The sequence below is a fragment of the Panicum hallii genome, chromosome 5, assembly GCF_002211085.1.
Source record: "Panicum hallii strain FIL2 chromosome 5, PHallii_v3.1, whole genome shotgun sequence".
Lineage (NCBI taxonomy): Eukaryota > Viridiplantae > Streptophyta > Magnoliopsida > Poales > Poaceae > Panicum > Panicum hallii.
In genome coordinates this window covers 11,091,122-11,106,365 of record NC_038046.1, presented here as the reverse complement: position 1 = coordinate 11,106,365, position 15,244 = coordinate 11,091,122, and the positions used below count along the sequence as shown (strand labels likewise).

The 15,244-nt window shown below is 49.4% G+C and overlaps 3 protein-coding genes across 4 annotated transcripts; all 3 read left to right on the top strand.

The window, feature by feature from the left end:
- Positions 1–2,461: 2,461 nt before the first annotated feature.
- On the top strand, positions 2,462–3,967 carry LOC112894939 (peroxidase A2-like). Of its 2 annotated transcripts, none has more exons than XM_025962789.1 (3): positions 2,462–2,817; positions 2,949–3,309; positions 3,420–3,967. In XM_025962789.1, exons 1-3 carry the CDS (start codon positions 2,494–2,496, stop codon positions 3,842–3,844), a joined length of 1,110 nt encoding a protein of 369 aa, XP_025818574.1. In that variant the 5' UTR covers positions 2,462–2,493; the 3' UTR covers positions 3,845–3,967. The 2 variants fall into 2 exon arrangements, with proteins under 2 accessions (XP_025818574.1, XP_025818575.1); XM_025962790.1 differs by having other exon boundaries at positions 3,391–3,921.
- Positions 3,968–7,204: 3,237 nt separating this feature from the next.
- On the top strand, positions 7,205–10,819 carry LOC112895513 (B3 domain-containing protein LFL1-like). Its single transcript, XM_025963465.1, has 7 exons — positions 7,205–7,351; positions 8,773–8,814; positions 8,922–9,008; positions 9,122–9,222; positions 9,698–9,744; positions 10,011–10,087; positions 10,172–10,819. Exons 1-7 carry the CDS (start codon positions 7,205–7,207, stop codon positions 10,550–10,552), a joined length of 882 nt encoding a protein of 293 aa, XP_025819250.1. The 3' UTR covers positions 10,553–10,819.
- Positions 10,820–12,859: 2,040 nt separating this feature from the next.
- Positions 12,860–14,326, top strand: LOC112892408 (protein phosphatase 2C 50-like). The gene is made up of 4 exons (XM_025959584.1): positions 12,860–13,186; positions 13,308–13,661; positions 13,784–13,889; positions 13,977–14,326. The coding sequence occupies exons 1-4, from the start codon at positions 12,860–12,862 to the stop codon at positions 14,324–14,326; spliced, it is 1,137 nt and encodes a 378-aa protein (XP_025815369.1).
- The last annotated feature ends 918 nt before the right edge of the window (positions 14,327–15,244 follow it).

Genomic DNA, 15,244 nt, shown 5'->3' with positions numbered 1-15,244 from the left:
ACGCAGCGCCTCTCGCGCGACGGCATCTCGTATCAAACGCTCCCGCGCGCGGCGCCGGGCAGGCACTGATCCATCAGAAAAAAAAAAGAAGGAAATCTTGAAGTCCTGTATCGACCAGCTGCTGCTGCTGCACGTACCTTATGCGCCGGCGGCAAATCGTGTTCTGATGCGGCTCCTCTTGGGCCGAAGAACCCGCCGTCCCGTCGACCTCGCACCAGGCTTCACGCCACCACCCACGCCGACCACCGGGTACGGGAGTATCTGAAATTGTGGCGGCGGTGGCGCGGCGCACCTTGCAGATCAGATTCAGATCCCTGTCACTTCGATCGCGCGCCGCTTTCTATCCGGACGAACAAGAGCATTGAGCACCAAGCACCTGATCGGTTCTGGGTTCGCGATTGCTAGCCCTGTGCCGGAACTTTTTTTTTTTGAGACCAACCTCTTTTGACAAACTGCGGATGGACTAGCTAGCATTCATGATCAGGAATTGAGCATTTACATAGCTGGCTTTTAGTGGGACTTATCTAAAAGAACCCAATTGCACTTTTTTGAAGAAAAAATCGCATTTTTTTTCTACTCAGTTATATTAGCGTCATGGTACTTTCCCCCGCCAACTGCTCAAGATGCTTGGCATCTTACACATTGGTATCTTTAAATTGATTTCAGTCGAACTGCTCGCTGATGGGCTGCAAAGGCACAGGTCAGCTGGTATCACATTTCTTGCCTCTTGTTCCAGTACCATTTATTTATGCCATTCTCGAAGCAGAATAAAAATGAGTCAACAGCCATTAGATCCATAGTGCCGTGGAAGTGGTAACTAATGTATGATCCATTAATCCATTATGATTAGCAGGTGCCCAAAAATATTTTGGATTATTTCTACTTTCTACTACCCAGGTAGGGTGTCCACGCTGATTTTGTTCACCTCCTGCTCTGTTCAATCTGACTCACGCTCATAAAAAAATTGCGATTCATCTTCAAATCTGGCAGGTTTCCTACAAGTAAAATAACCTTTAATTTCAGCACTAAAGGGAGCCATCAATTGCTTAGTCACAGTAATTAGCTGATCGCCAAATGGCCCAGGTATGCACACTTTACTTGGCACCCTAAACGGGTCAGAGTCTTAAAAGGGAAGAATTGCTACAATATAGATGCCTGAAAAATTGTTTTTCTTGGCCCAAGCCATCAACTATCTATGAGCATTCGTGGATAATAAGGTCCTGTTTGACACGGCTCCAGCTTCCGTACCGTAGCAAGAGAAGCCGGAGGAGCCATATTTTACATTTTTGCAACAAACGGCTCCAACTTCATAAAAGCTTCCATGCTGGAGCTGTTTGGAAAACTAGCCTGTGGTGAAGCTTTTTATGGAGCCGTGCCAAAAAAACCCCCCTTATTCGTCCAAATTCCAGCTTTCCCCAATCTCCCTACTCATGTCCTTTCCTTTCTATCCTCATCTCGTCACTGCCGGGTTTGTTTTGGCCACTCCTGCCGTGCTAACTTTGGAGTTTTTGTGCTCTCCCGCTGCCAACTTCCTCCGCTGACTATCCTCTCACCAGAGCCGGCGGACACCCGCACCTCACTGCTCCACCTTTTCATATGCCACTAATCCTGCATCCTCCAAACCGGCAGCCCTCTCGTTATTTTTCCCTAAAACCTCACCGGCGTCATGTGAACATGCACACGTGACTGAATGAAACCGAGATTTCAGTCACCTGACACATAGGAAATCTGCTCAATTTTCGATTGGTTTTCTGGAGTTTACGCGGTTGCTAGTGCTTGCAGATTATCATGGATTATGAAATCCAGCAAAAAAAATCGGTATTCCATCCAAACAGCTGAGGTTATTGTGCAGATTATAGAATCTAACTACCCAAATTCTTATAATCCTATTATCTCCCTCCACCCAGCTATTTCTATATTATAGAGTATAGACGCAACAAACCATCTAACTACCCAGAGATCCAAACAACTCAGCTATTTATAATCTAAAGTTTTAAAATTTACGGCTACTATCCGGATTCTAGTAATCTATATCCATCCAAACAGGGCAATCAGGTTCTGGGCTGTGCAAACAACGAGCCAGAGATGCACGAAGCGCAACAGGTGAGCATTCCCACAGCAAACGGCCCATTAAGAGCATCTCTAACAACCTTTCTAAAATCTACTCTCTAATTTATTATTTGGAGAGTTATTTGAGTATAAATTATTTTCTATATTTTTTACACACCTTTTCTATATCTTGTGCGTACTCTGGAGAGTAATTCTCGCTCTCCATCTTTAGCTAGCGAGAAATTTGGAATAGAGAAGTTCTATATTCAGATATCCAACTGAAAAGAGTGTTGGAGTGAAGAGTAATTTTATTCCTAGAGATAGAAAAAGTCTCTCGAAGATGCTACAACATACTTTCCGCGTCATTTTAAAATCCTCATGTTCACTTGGCATAGCCCAACGACCTGAGAAACGCACCATCGTCACTCGTCAGTACAAGAAGAGATGTTAGGACCTCTCGCGCGGGGAGCGCTCTTCTTTCTTGCCGTCTCGATCGTCCTGTGCACCGGCGTTCTCCGTTCCGACGCCACCAGGTCCGCCGCCGTGGTCTCGCTTGACGACTACGAGGAGGACAGCGGCGGCGACTCGCCCTCCTTCTCCTTCACCTTCCCGGAGACGCGGCCTCGCGGGCTGGTGTTCGGGTTCTACGACGAGACGTGCCCGGACGCCGAGGAGATCGTGTCGTCGACGGTGCGCAGGCTCTACCACGCGGACTCCAACGTCGCCGCCGCGCTCGTTCGCCTCTTCTTTCACGACTGCTTCATCCACGTACGTCCGAACAAACTCGCTCCGTGCCGTGCCCGGCTTCCTCATCGTGCTGCCGTGTTTTCTGTTACCTACCTGCGACGCTCACGCGCGCACACGCCAAGATGCCGTCTTCTCCTGGACGCTGCGTGCAGGGCTGCGACGCCTCGGTGCTCCTGGACCGCGTCGGCGGCCGCAGGTCGGAGCGGGACGCCGGCCCGAACCAGTCGCTGCGAGGCTTCAGCGCCATCGAGGCGATCAAGCAGACGGTGGAGGCGGCGTGCCCCGGGACCGTCTCCTGTGCGGACATCCTGGCCCTCGCCGCGCGGGACAGCCTCGTCCTGGTCGGCGGGCCTACCTACCCGGTGCTCACCGGCCGCCGCGACAGCGACGGGAGCTTCTACTACGAAGCGGCGGGCGGCGGGAACATCCCGGCCCCGAACGCCACCTACGCCATGACGCTCGACGCGTTCGCGCGCCGCGGCTTCACCGAGCGCGAGACCGTCGCGCTCCTAGGTCTGTCTGCAGTCTGCAATTCTGCACCATGTCTGCCGATTCGAGCTCCCTGGCCTGAGGTAGTCTCTTGCGCTGACGCAGTTCACGATTCCTGCCGCGCGCTCCCGCAGGAGCGCACAGTATCGGGAAGGTGCGGTGCAGGTTCTTCACGGACAGGATCTACAACTTCGCCGGGACCGGCGCGCCGGACGACTCCATCGATCCGGACATGGTCGGCGAGATGCGGGCGGCGTGCGGCCGCGACGGCGGCGCGCCGATGGAGATGGGGTACTACCGGCAGGGCCGGGAGGTGGGCTTCGGCACGCACTACTACGCGGAGCTGCTGGAGGGGCGGGGCATCCTGCGCGCGGACCAGCAGCTCACGGCCGGGAGCACCGTGCGGTGGGTGCGCGTGTACGCGTCCGGGTCGGGCGGCGAGGAGGTGTTCCGCGAGGACTTCGCGCACGCCATGGTTAAGCTGTCGGCGATCGCGCCGCTGACCGGGTCGGACGGGCAGGTGCGGATCAGCTGCTCGAAGCCCGTCGAAGAGAACTGAACCGCATGCTGGTAATCGACTATTGTCAAATGTGCATTTTATGAGCCAATAATTGATGTTTGACGCAACATATGTTAGTGTTACCACTGACTAGTGACCACTGCAATAATGATATTATGAACAGTAATCATCCTGAATTGTGTTCTACATAAATTCAAAAAAAATAGATCCGTCTATTGCTCACTTGAGTGATTTGAAGTATCGACTCACTCGAGCGATTCGGGCAATCAAAACACTCAAAAATACAATAAGAAAAAAATGAGTGAAACGGAGGCAGCCAACACTCGATTTGTTTAACCATCCGTAACAGATAATATACTAGTATAACAGTAATAAATAAGACAATGCATATTGTGACGCTATCAAAGACAGTATACTAGATGAAAAAGGATACGTTAACTTCTAAAGTAGCAGAAAGGAAGAACAAATAGATCAGAACGTAAACCTGATTTGATGAAAAACCTAAAAATAGATGAAATAATCTAAATATAAAAAATAAATTAAATAGGACATTGGAACATCAATAAACTGTAACTAATATATACTAATATCACATTAACAATACAAGCTACAACAAATAAAATTGTGATCACTGGATAATAGTAGAAGAAACAGACACAAATTACAGGAGTAGAAGAATCACACAACTAAAACAATACTACAGGAGTAGAAGAATCACACACCTAAAACAACATCAAGCAAATATGAGAAAATCTAAACCCAAACAGACAGGAACATAAGACACAAAATCCCATATTCGAAGAGAAAGCTAAAAATGAACAGTACGTAAAACATGATAATTATATATGATAGAATACACGAACCGGATATGTAACAGTACACAGAAACCAAAACCCCTAGAAAACCAACAACAATTTAAGACATAAATTCAAAACAAGAATCAACTGCAGCAACAACGGCATACAACCTAAAATCAGAACAAAAAACAGAGCACACAACCCGTAGGAAAAGCAAAGTCGAACCAGAAAATTATATGGGCAACACTCAAAATCGACCGCAATGACCCTAAATGGAACCACGAATCGCCATGAGCAACGCTCAAAATCGAGTGGAATGCCCTAAATCGAACTAGGAAACGACAAGCGAAACACTCAAAAACAACCGGAAAGGCTCGAAAATCAAACAATGAATCTCCATGAGCAAGGCTACAAATCGACTGGGAGACCCACAATGAAACCACAAATCTCCATGAGCGGCGCTCGAAATAGAGTGAAATGCCCCTGAATCGAACCACGAATCGACAAGCGAAGCGCTCGAAAACAACTAGAAAGGTCCGAAATCGAACAACGAATCTCCATGAGCTGGGCTACAAATCGACTAGGAGACCCTAAACGAAACCACAAATCTCCCTGAGCAATGCTTGAAATTGACTGGAAATGGCCGAAATCGAAAAACAAAACGATAAGAGCTCAGCTTGAAAAAGGATCAGAAAAGCATCAAAAAACCACACGGAGAACAAAGAGAACTAAGAATAGGACAGCAAGCACACAGAGATTAGAGTGCAAAGCAACCAAATCTACCCGAAGAAATTGAAGAAGAAGAAAGAGATCGGAATGAATCCTAGAATCGCCTCACCTAGACGAGAGGGAAGGGGGAAGGCGAAATGAGGCGTCGGAACTGATGCGCCGAGGATAACGAGGGAGGAAAAAAAGTGGCGCGCGGACCGAAATACAAACAGTACACGACCCCACGAGTCAGAGACACATCAATAAAACTGAGTGCGGGGAGGAATGCAGAGATCAGGATGATTCCAGAAAAACATCCGACGGCCAAAAAAATGAGTGAGACAGAGCCACGAATCACACGGGTGACATATAGCTTTCTCGAAAAAAATCCATATTTTTTCCAAAAAACCGGAATTTGTTATTTCAGAAAAATGTTATTGTCGTTTAAAAACCGCGGAACTTTTGAACTTCTTTCTACAGAGCAAGAGCAAGTCTGTTGGGCTAACGAGAGGGCCAATTTCTGCATCTGGCCTGGCCCAGTTCTATGCTTTATGTCTGTCTGTTCAGCTTGAGGCGCGGGTTGGGCCAAGCCTTTCGAGAGGGTGGCTGTCTATTGGAAATGTGCAGCTCGCAATCTGGGCTCACGAGATGGACATGCGGGCTGCTGTTTTACGTCGTTGCTGCTTTTTACCTGCACAACATACGAAACACAGCAGTCGCTTACCAACGCCCGCGACAGGTGGTTAATGCCACTGATTGCCTGCGTTTCACATGACAAAACATACGTATACATGGTTCCTCCAGATACGTCGCGTCTAGCGGAGCACAATTGCATCTCGCTTCGTAATGTATCCTGCCACCCTGTACGTCCTGCCCTCGAGAGTCCACTCTCCAGAAATACTTTCGGTACGTGGGAACAAGGATGCATACGTACGCTTTGCGCTGACGAAACAATGGATGGCTCGGCTTTTGAGGCAGGGCAGTCCATGACTTTGGTGTAGAAGAGGAAACGGACAAGCGTATTGCAGCAGCATGACTTGGCTAGAGTCTTCTTTTTTTCTCTCTCTATACAGTCTGTATGTATTCATTGCGCTTTGCGTAGCGCTGTGCACACGGCACGGCAGTAATAGGTGCGGACTTCTGCGCAATCTATCCTCGGCATCTTGTGCTCGAGCGCAATGCTGCCACTGCCAGGGCTCGAAACCGAGTGGACGCTCCTGGACACTCTAGTTCCTTGTACAACTCGCAAGTCCCAAGTTAGCAGGGCTGCAGATAGAGAGCTGCTATTTTTGGCGAGCCACACCCCATGTTTCAAGCTTCACCGCAGCCTTACCAGCCAGTGAACGCCCAGAGCGCGCGCGGCGCGGGGCGGCGCCAGTGAGCCCAACCAGCCGAACCCGGGCCAAGGCCACTGGCCGCCCAACGCGAAGGCAGCAGAGCGGCGACGCATCAGCGCCCCGGCCAGCCCCGGAAAACCAGGGCGCGGGCAGCGACCCCCTGGGTTGAGTTCAAAACAGCCGGGCCGTTTGTCCCGGCGCCCGCAGGGAATCCCGATGCGCGGAGCCGGTGGTGGAACGCATGGCATGCCAGCCCGCGCCTCCCACCCCGCGCTTGCCACCTCGCGCCCGCGCGGTTGGCCGCGCCTGCGCGCCCGCGGCCTCGCCCCGCGACGGGGCGTTGGCCTCCCCCACCCCTGCGCCCATTTTCAGAGCCCGCCCGCCACTTGTCACCGCGCGCCCCCGCCTCCGCGTCTCCGCCCGCCCGCCCCATCCGGCTATAAAAGCCCCGCCCGCCCCAACCCTAGGCGCCGACGCCGACGCCGCCGCCGCCGCCGCCGCCGCTGCCTCCTCCTTCCAGCGTAGCCTTCTTCTCCGTCTCCGCCCGTCCCACCGGCATGGCCGGCATCAGCAAGCGCCGCACCTCCCCGGCCTCCACCTCCTCCTCCTCCGGCGACGGCATGCCGCGGCGGATCACCCGGAAGCCAAGGTCCGCCCGCCGCGGGCCGCGCGGCGCCGCCCGGAGGCCACCGGCGCCTCGACCTGTGAGTGCCTCGGAATTCACGGTCTCCTGCTGTGCGGGTATATATCAATCGTACGCGAGGAGATGGTGGGCCGGCGTGGTGCGGAGGTGCGGTGGGCTGGAGGCCCAGAGGGGAGGAAACTTGCGATCCCCCGCTGTCCCTTTGCGGCCGCAATTTAGAATTTTTGTGGGCGATCTGGGGTCTGATCCGTACGATTTCTGATTTGATTAGTGCATCGTTGTTCTCTAGCAGTTGCTTGGTCCGAATTCCACGATCAATTTGGGCGATCTAGTGTACGGATGTGTGCTCTGGTTACCATGGCGTATGTGCGATCAATCGGCGATGTCTGCTGTAAATGTTGGGTTAATGGATGGTAGGTTGAGGAATGTGGATTGTGGAGAGGCACAATTTTGTTGCATACCTGTCGATTTTGTGATAGTGATGCCTCATTTCACTGTAGTTTCAAGGGTAGCAGATGCTTAATTACCCATGTTTTTGGGTCAATTTGGAACAGTGCACTTTTGGCATTGCGCAGTTTGATCACGTGTTGCCACACGTGGCACAAGGTTAGAAGATGCCATGTATACCTTGTAGGGATCGTAGCGTTATCACAAGTTTGAAGTTTTGGTAGATTGCCAGCGTACATGTGTGTGTAGGTGTGTTATTAGGAGTGTGCTGCAGCCCGAATAAATTGGTAGGAACTGGCTGTACCAGTGTGCATGTTTGGTTGCCACTGAGTCACTGACACTAGCCAGAAGCTAGTGACTGTAGTGTTTGTACTTCGTACTATACATCCTCTTTTTTGTGGGGATACATAAATCATGCATCAATCATGCAAGTGACTGATATATGTCATGGACCAGTGTTCTTATTGGCAGCACTGGCCCACTATATGGAGTATAAATGAAACAGTGTCTCATTGGGCTCTGGCGTCCTTGCCACGCAGTGGTCAAGGAACCTTCTATTTAAACAAAAGACAATAGATCTCTTGATCGAAAGTGCTAGTCCCCCCCCCCCCCCATATTTGATATAAACATTTTGATGTGTGTGAAATCTCCTCTTTAATGTGGAAGCTGGAGTTTTCTGCTGTGTTCCTGAAAAAGGATTAGAAGATGTGGGAACTATGTGCAAATTAGCAGAAAACTTTGTTTTTGGTGGTACGATATAAACACGAGTCCGTTATGACATGAACAGTAGTAGAATAATATATAGTATAATACTTGTCTACTATTTGGTCATTTGGAAATGTTATTATTTTGATTATCCGCATTGGAAGGTAGATTAGTGAGCCAGTTTTCTAACACATAGTAGCTCTTGGGCTATTCCTATGTATAAACTGTTGATTTTTTTGCCTCAAGCCCTTTTCCCAGATTATATCTAGTCCATGAAAATATATGTATACAATATGATTGGTCTCTGAATCCATCTATCTTTTGATGCAGGTAAATGCTCTGGACTTGAATACGGCTGCTCTTGATCCAGATGTAAGGTTTACACAGAAATTTAGAGTAATTATTCCTTTTTACAAAGAAAGAGTTAACAGATTATATTCCACTATTCTGGGTTAATAGATTCTGTAATGTTTGTGTAGCATTATGCCACTGGATTGAGAGTTCTTCTACAGAAGGAGCTCCGAAATAGCGATGTAAGCCAACTAGGAAGAATTATTCTCCCCAAGGTCAGTTATCAATGCAATTAATTTTCTCTTCAGAATTATTTCTCTTTTCCACTTATTCAATACACACTTTCCTCTAACTATTGATACTGGTTGCTGATGAATGAATTCCACAGAAGGAGGCAGAGTCTTACCTCCCCATTCTGTTATCAAAGGACGGAAAAGGTTTGTGTATGTATGATTTGCTAAATGCACAACTGTGGACCTTCAAGTACAGGTGGGATCTTGTGAATTATTTGGCTCTAATGCTTGTTACACTGAGTAAAATGAATACTGCACTTTGCTAAGCTTAATTTAGAAGAATCAAATATTATGCTGCCGAGCAGCTTACGGAACAATTTATGGATGTAAAATTAATGAGAAGCAACACATTAATTCTTTCCACTGTTCCTATTGTGATCTTAGCCTGAGTTTAATTATCAAAATTGTATGTTTATCTGAAAGAAGCAAACTGCAGTTAAGATTGTGGCCATCTTCTGATATTGTGCTGGTATCTTTTTTTCGTTTGAGGGGCATAATCTACATCCAATGAATCCTTATTTGGAAAATGTTACATTGGCGAGTAATGTTGAGATTTTATTTAATGTGGATTCTTCCTGTGAATAGGAAGAAATGTGGTTTCATTCTGCTGTTATTTTTATTAAGGTTTTGCTAATCCACAAGAGTGATAGATTCCATCATCTCTTATGCAGATATTGGCCCAACAATAAAAGCAGGATGTATGTACTTGAAAATACTGGTGAGTACGTACTTTCCTTTTACCCTTGTCCTCTATTATTCCCCCTCCATCCACTTTTGTAAGGCATATTTTGATTTGAAAAATCAAACTTCTCTAAGTTCTCACAAACAATTAGTCGAACTATACGAAGTTAAAATTTTCTTTTGAAAACTCTTTTCTTTTCAATAAGCTTTACGTACAATAATGGATGGCCGTGGTACTGAACTACTGGGGTATTATTTTAGGCTAATGCTCTTACACTTTCTAGACATCTTTAAACATTCCAGGAGACTATATAAAAGCTCATGAGCTTCAGCAAGGAGACTTCATTGTGATATACAAAGACGACGAGAACGACCGCTTTGTACTAACTTTTTCTCATGAGTATTTAAGGAACTTGCACCCCCATCTATATACAGTTACTTACAGTGTGCTGTATTTCATGAAGGTCATAGGAGCAAAGAAGGCGGGATATGAACAGACTGCCACTGTGCCACAAATAATCCAAGAGCACATGCACATCTCTGCTGCCACATTGCCAGCTCCACAAGTATTCCATGACTATGCGTCCCCCGTCGCACCAGAAGCTGACATGCTCGCACTTGTGCCACAAGCCGACGAGATATTCGACGGGATACTGAACTCCCTGCCGGAGATACCAGTAGCGAACGTGAGGTACTCCGACTTCTTCGACCCGTTTGGTGACTCCATGGACATGGCAAATCCCCTGGGCTCCAGCCACTCCGTCAACCTGGCCACCCATTTCCACGACGAGAAGGCTGGGTGCTCTTCGTTTCCCTACTACCCAAAGTCTGGGCCTCTGATGTGAGATCCATGCAGAAAGAACTGCTGGGTCGGATCAGGCAACACCCTGCGTGAAGCTCAGAAAAAATTTCCTCGCTGACGCCATTGCTGTACATCCCAATAAATTGGTGTCCTCATTTTGTATGTTGTAGTATATGATTGACCAGCGCCTGCTGTTTATGTGTAAAACGGTAAACTGAACATCGCATCAGATGCAACGCTAGGCTCTGATGTTTTTCCTGCACCTCGTGAATGTGCAGGTACATAATCGAAAGACAGCCTGTGCATTTACCTTGACCAAGAACCTGGTGCTGCTGGTTTGAGTAACCTCTCATTCTCACGTGGTTGTTGGGCACAGTCTCCTCATCGGAGCGTGATAGATGCCAACCCTTTATCTGTTTCAGTTTCAGCCACTTGCTTTGTCTCCACGAGACGTCTGGAACTGGTTCTTGCACCGGCTGGAAACACCCCCCTGATGTGCTGCGCCACGTCAGGTTTCTTGGAAAGCTTAACAGAAACGGATCGACCCATGGATTGTTCTGTTCGGATGCATGGCTAGTCCAGTCCTGGTGCTAGCTGCCCTGCCACTGAAGTAGCATGAGGAATAGCCACCGCGCACGAAAGCACAGGCGCGTGCGCCCACGCCCGGGCCCCGAGCAGACTAGCCGTCGTCCCAGCTTGCTGGCATCATACCAAAGGAAGCTCAGATGCTGCAGTTCGATTGAGGTGTCCTAGTCATCGCCCAAGAAAGGAAACGCTGTACCGGATCGTCTCTACGCAGGCTTGGTCCGTAACCTCGGCTTATAAGCAGCTTGAAGTGGCAAAATCTGTTGCTCGATCTGCTACTGACCATCCAGATTCCAGACTGGATGTCACGGCGAACATGTGCGTGCAGGGCCAGTGTGGAGTATGTGGACTGTGTGCGGCCACGTCAGAGCGACACGGATGGGTAACCACTTGAGCAAGCACACCTGACCTGAGGCAAGCTCGCCACCATGAACGTACCAGGACGAAGGAGCTCGCGAACAGAGTCGAAGCCGTCTAGCTCTGTACGCAACCAGTGCGCTAACCACCCAGTTGATGACAGGCTGGGAGGGAAGGAGCAGAGCTTGATGTTGGGTTCTCCCAGATGCTCTGAGCCGTGCGTTTTTGTTGGGTGATTTGGGTTTGCTATGGCCTCCGGTGCGTGTCATTGTTTTTTGTTTCATTCTTGATGTTACCGGTTACCAGATGCGTGTCTGGCCTGGCTGATGTCCGCTCCCAGGTGGAGTGTCTTGAACTGAATTGGAACCCTGATATTGTTTGGTCCAGTCGTTATGCTAGTGGACTGAGGCACAGGGCCCTTGATGAACTCTAAAAAGAAAAAAAACCTGTCATCCTGTGCACTTAGCAGTTTCCCAATAACCAATCCCCAAAAAGTGGTTATAGAATCCCCTATAACCATTTCAGCCATTTCAACATCATAATAATTCAAACTCTTGCAATTCAACTGCACACAAATCAACAATATTTCAAATCCATAATTCATATTACAAGCACAGCATTGGTCCAAATGCACTAAATAATCCAAATTAAACATGAAGAAACATTGCGAAATCAATAGTCTATAGAGTTGGAACAAATGATCAACAAGTTTGTTATGAAGTTGTGACTCACAAGAGGTCAAGATCGCTTGGTTTCTGAGCGGAAACCGGTTCAACACATATAAATGGGACATGTAAAACGGTCTATACTTTGGGATGAAAGAAGTAGTTGTCTAAAAATTACCTCTACAATGAACATTAGGAAAAATGCATCATATCAAGTTAGTGCCAACATCTTTTGAGCAAAACAGGATATAATCTCTGTCGTTCGATCAAGAAGAAAAAGAGTTTGGAATGCGGTTACCAACAGCGTCGGGACGTCGCCACCGTTACATGACAGAAAACCAGTCCAACAGCTGGACACAAAAGAAGCCATGCACGATTATTGCCAACATCAGGTTTGGTTAGTTAGTCGCGTCATTGCGTGGTGCCTAATCTTTCCGACATTTTTGTGTTCATCCACGTCCCTAAGGCCGTGACAGGCTGACGGAGCAAACGTCACACAGGATGCGTGGTACGCAGGTGGGCCACTGCGCATGTTGCGCTCGTGCTTGGCCCCCTATATATAACGAGGCCGCTGCGCCCCCCTTCGTCACCACTCACCACACGTCCACACGATCCTGAATCCCGATTCCCGAGAGAGCCCCCCTGTTCGACGCGCCGGCCCCACCCGCTCCAGCACGGCCACGTCCCCACCTCAAAACCGGACCCCCACCCCGCTCGAGTACACTTGTCCGTCGTGACTCGTGATGGCGACGCCGGGCGTACTGGATAACGGGGCCGCGCGCGCCGCCGGTGGGTCCGAGGCTGACGGAGGGGCCCGCCCCGCCTCCAGGAGCGGTGGCAAGCGGAGGAGCGCGTACCTCGTGGAGTACGCGCCGGCGTGGGGCTCCGCCGCGACGCGCGGCCGCCGCGCGGCGATGGAGGACGCGAGCGCCGCCGTGCCGCGCTTCGCCGGGGTGCCGGTGCGGATGCTCGCGGGCGCGCGGGAACTGGACAGGCACGGGATCGGCGCCGCCGCCCTGAAGCTGCCCTTGCACCTGTTCGGCGTGTACGACGGGCACGGCGGCTCCGAGGTCGTCCGGGCTCCGCCATTCTTAACTCGAGCGGAGGCAACACCAACCTTTTTTCTCTCTCCCTCGCTCTATCCATCACCATCACCTCACCAGCCGTCATGCTCCGGCGTTGTTTGTGCAGGTGGCGAACTACTGCGCGAACAGGATGCACGTCGTGTTGAAGGAGGCGCTGGGCCGAGCCGCGAGGGCCGGGCTAGAGGAATCGGGGGAGCTGCTGGACATCACGGAGCTCTGGCAGAAGGTTTTTGGCGGTTGCTTCCAGAGGGTAGACGACGAGGTGTCGGGGCAGGCCAGCAGGCTCTGCGGCGGCGTCAGTAGCGAGGCCCAGTGCAAGCCTGTTGCCGCCGGCGACGTCGGCTCCACTGCCGCCGTGGCGGTCGTCTGCTCCTCTCATATCATCGTGGCCAACTGCGGAGACTCGCGCGTGGTGCTCAGCCGCGGGAAGGAGCCCGTGCCTCTGTCCGATGATCACAAAGTACATTCGACACCCAGTGTGTTCAGTCAGGCTGCGCTCAGTAATGGCGAACCCTGTCTTACATGCTTTGATTTTTTTTATTTTTATTTTTGATAAGGAGCTTACAAGCTTTGTTGGTTCAGCCTGATAGGGAAGATGAGCGCGCAAGGATTGAGGCTGCAGGAGGGAGGGTCATCGACTGGAATGGTCATCGAGTCTCTGGTGTCCTTGCTATGTCACGGTCAATCGGTGGGTCAGTAAAAACCACTTTCCGTCGTCTTCTTTATCCATTACTGGCATCAACCGGATATTTTCATCGCCTCTTGGCTCTTGCAGGAGATGGGTATGGAACATTTCTCATTCCAACGCCAGAAGTCAAAGTTATTCCTCGGGCAAGAGACGATGACTGCCTCATTATAGCAACCGATGGGCTGTGGGATGTCATCTCAAATGCGGAAGCATGCAAAGTTGCTCGCGTACAGATCCTTCAGTGGCACAGGAAAAATAATGGTGTATGTTCTGACGAAGGCGGTGTGCCAACAATAAGCCACCCAGCTGCGCAAGCAGCTGCGAATTATCTTCTGAAGCTGGCCCTGTTGAAAGGGAGCGCGGACAACATCACTGTCACTGTGATCGACCTGAAACTGCGGAAGAAGATCAAGGACAAGTCCATATGTTTCGTCTGATCAGCTGACCCTCATCTGACGTTGGAGCCTCTGCAGCTAGTCTACAGCCGTTGCAAGACAACTTTTCTTCTATTGGAGCCTCTGCTACTTACTAGTCTACAATCATTACAAGACAACTTTCCTTTTATGGTTTTAAATAACTGTATCTATATATATGTTCTCTATCTGTGTTTTCTATATATCCTTTTTCTTTCCTCTGCTGCTAGTTTCATTAGAAGAAAAAGAAGAAACAGACCAGTTCTAAAAGGGAAAACCACCCAAAACCTTACAACTATGAGGGGTGAAAACTACTCAAACAAAACAACCACAAACAACCAGCTCAATGGTTTGGTTGTCTATCTGTATACGATCTATAAATGTAATTCCATTGGTTTGGTTGTCTATCCCTCTGTAGTTTCAGGCGGTTCAGATATTGTGATTTGCGTCAGGTTCAGAACAGACTTGTGAATGCAGTGGTTCACTGAAACTTGCATGTGTACGATTGTTTCCTAGTAATGTGTGCTCCCCGACCATCAGTTCAACTTCATTTTTTTCTTTCTTGTTGACATGAGGGGCCATCAAATGACCTTTGTCTCAAGTGTTGATTAGGCCCTGAATTTAGCATGGGTGTTAAAGTTAGAAGGCCACAGTCTTCTCCTATATGACGTGTGATAGAATTGGGGACATTTTGTTCTCACAGGTGTCCAGCAGACTCGGCGTCGGGAACCGCTCTGCGGACTCAAGGTTTTTGTCCTCCAAACACACGAGAAGGATAACTGTCATCGATCGACAATGCTTCAAATTCTATCGTTCGTTCACGCTGGATGTTCCTGGAGCAAAATTCCAGGCAGCATTTGTGTGTGCGCTCGTGGATCGTGAGAGGAAGCGACGCCGACTTGATCGAAGCCGGAATTGTTCTGCAGAGGAATCACAAACAGA

Coding starts and splice junctions, on each gene's coding strand:
- LOC112894939 (XM_025962789.1), top strand. CDS start 2,494: ATGTTAGGACCTCTCGCGCGGGGAGCGCTCTTCTTTCTTGCCGTCTCG. Junction 2,818..2,948: donor TTCACGACTGCTTCATCCAC/GTACGTCCGAAC, acceptor CGCTGCGTGCAG/GGCTGCGACGCCTCGGTGCT. Junction 3,310..3,419: donor CGAGACCGTCGCGCTCCTAG/GTCTGTCTGCAG, acceptor GCGCTCCCGCAG/GAGCGCACAGTATCGGGAAG.
- LOC112895513 (XM_025963465.1), top strand. CDS start 7,205: ATGGCCGGCATCAGCAAGCGCCGCACCTCCCCGGCCTCCACCTCCTCC. Junction 9,745..10,010: donor GTATGTACTTGAAAATACTG/GTGAGTACGTAC, acceptor TAAACATTCCAG/GAGACTATATAAAAGCTCAT. Junction 10,088..10,171: donor ACGACGAGAACGACCGCTTT/GTACTAACTTTT, acceptor TATTTCATGAAG/GTCATAGGAGCAAAGAAGGC.
- LOC112892408 (XM_025959584.1), top strand. CDS start 12,860: ATGGCGACGCCGGGCGTACTGGATAACGGGGCCGCGCGCGCCGCCGGT. Junction 13,662..13,783: donor CTCTGTCCGATGATCACAAA/GTACATTCGACA, acceptor TTGTTGGTTCAG/CCTGATAGGGAAGATGAGCG. Junction 13,890..13,976: donor TGCTATGTCACGGTCAATCG/GTGGGTCAGTAA, acceptor TGGCTCTTGCAG/GAGATGGGTATGGAACATTT.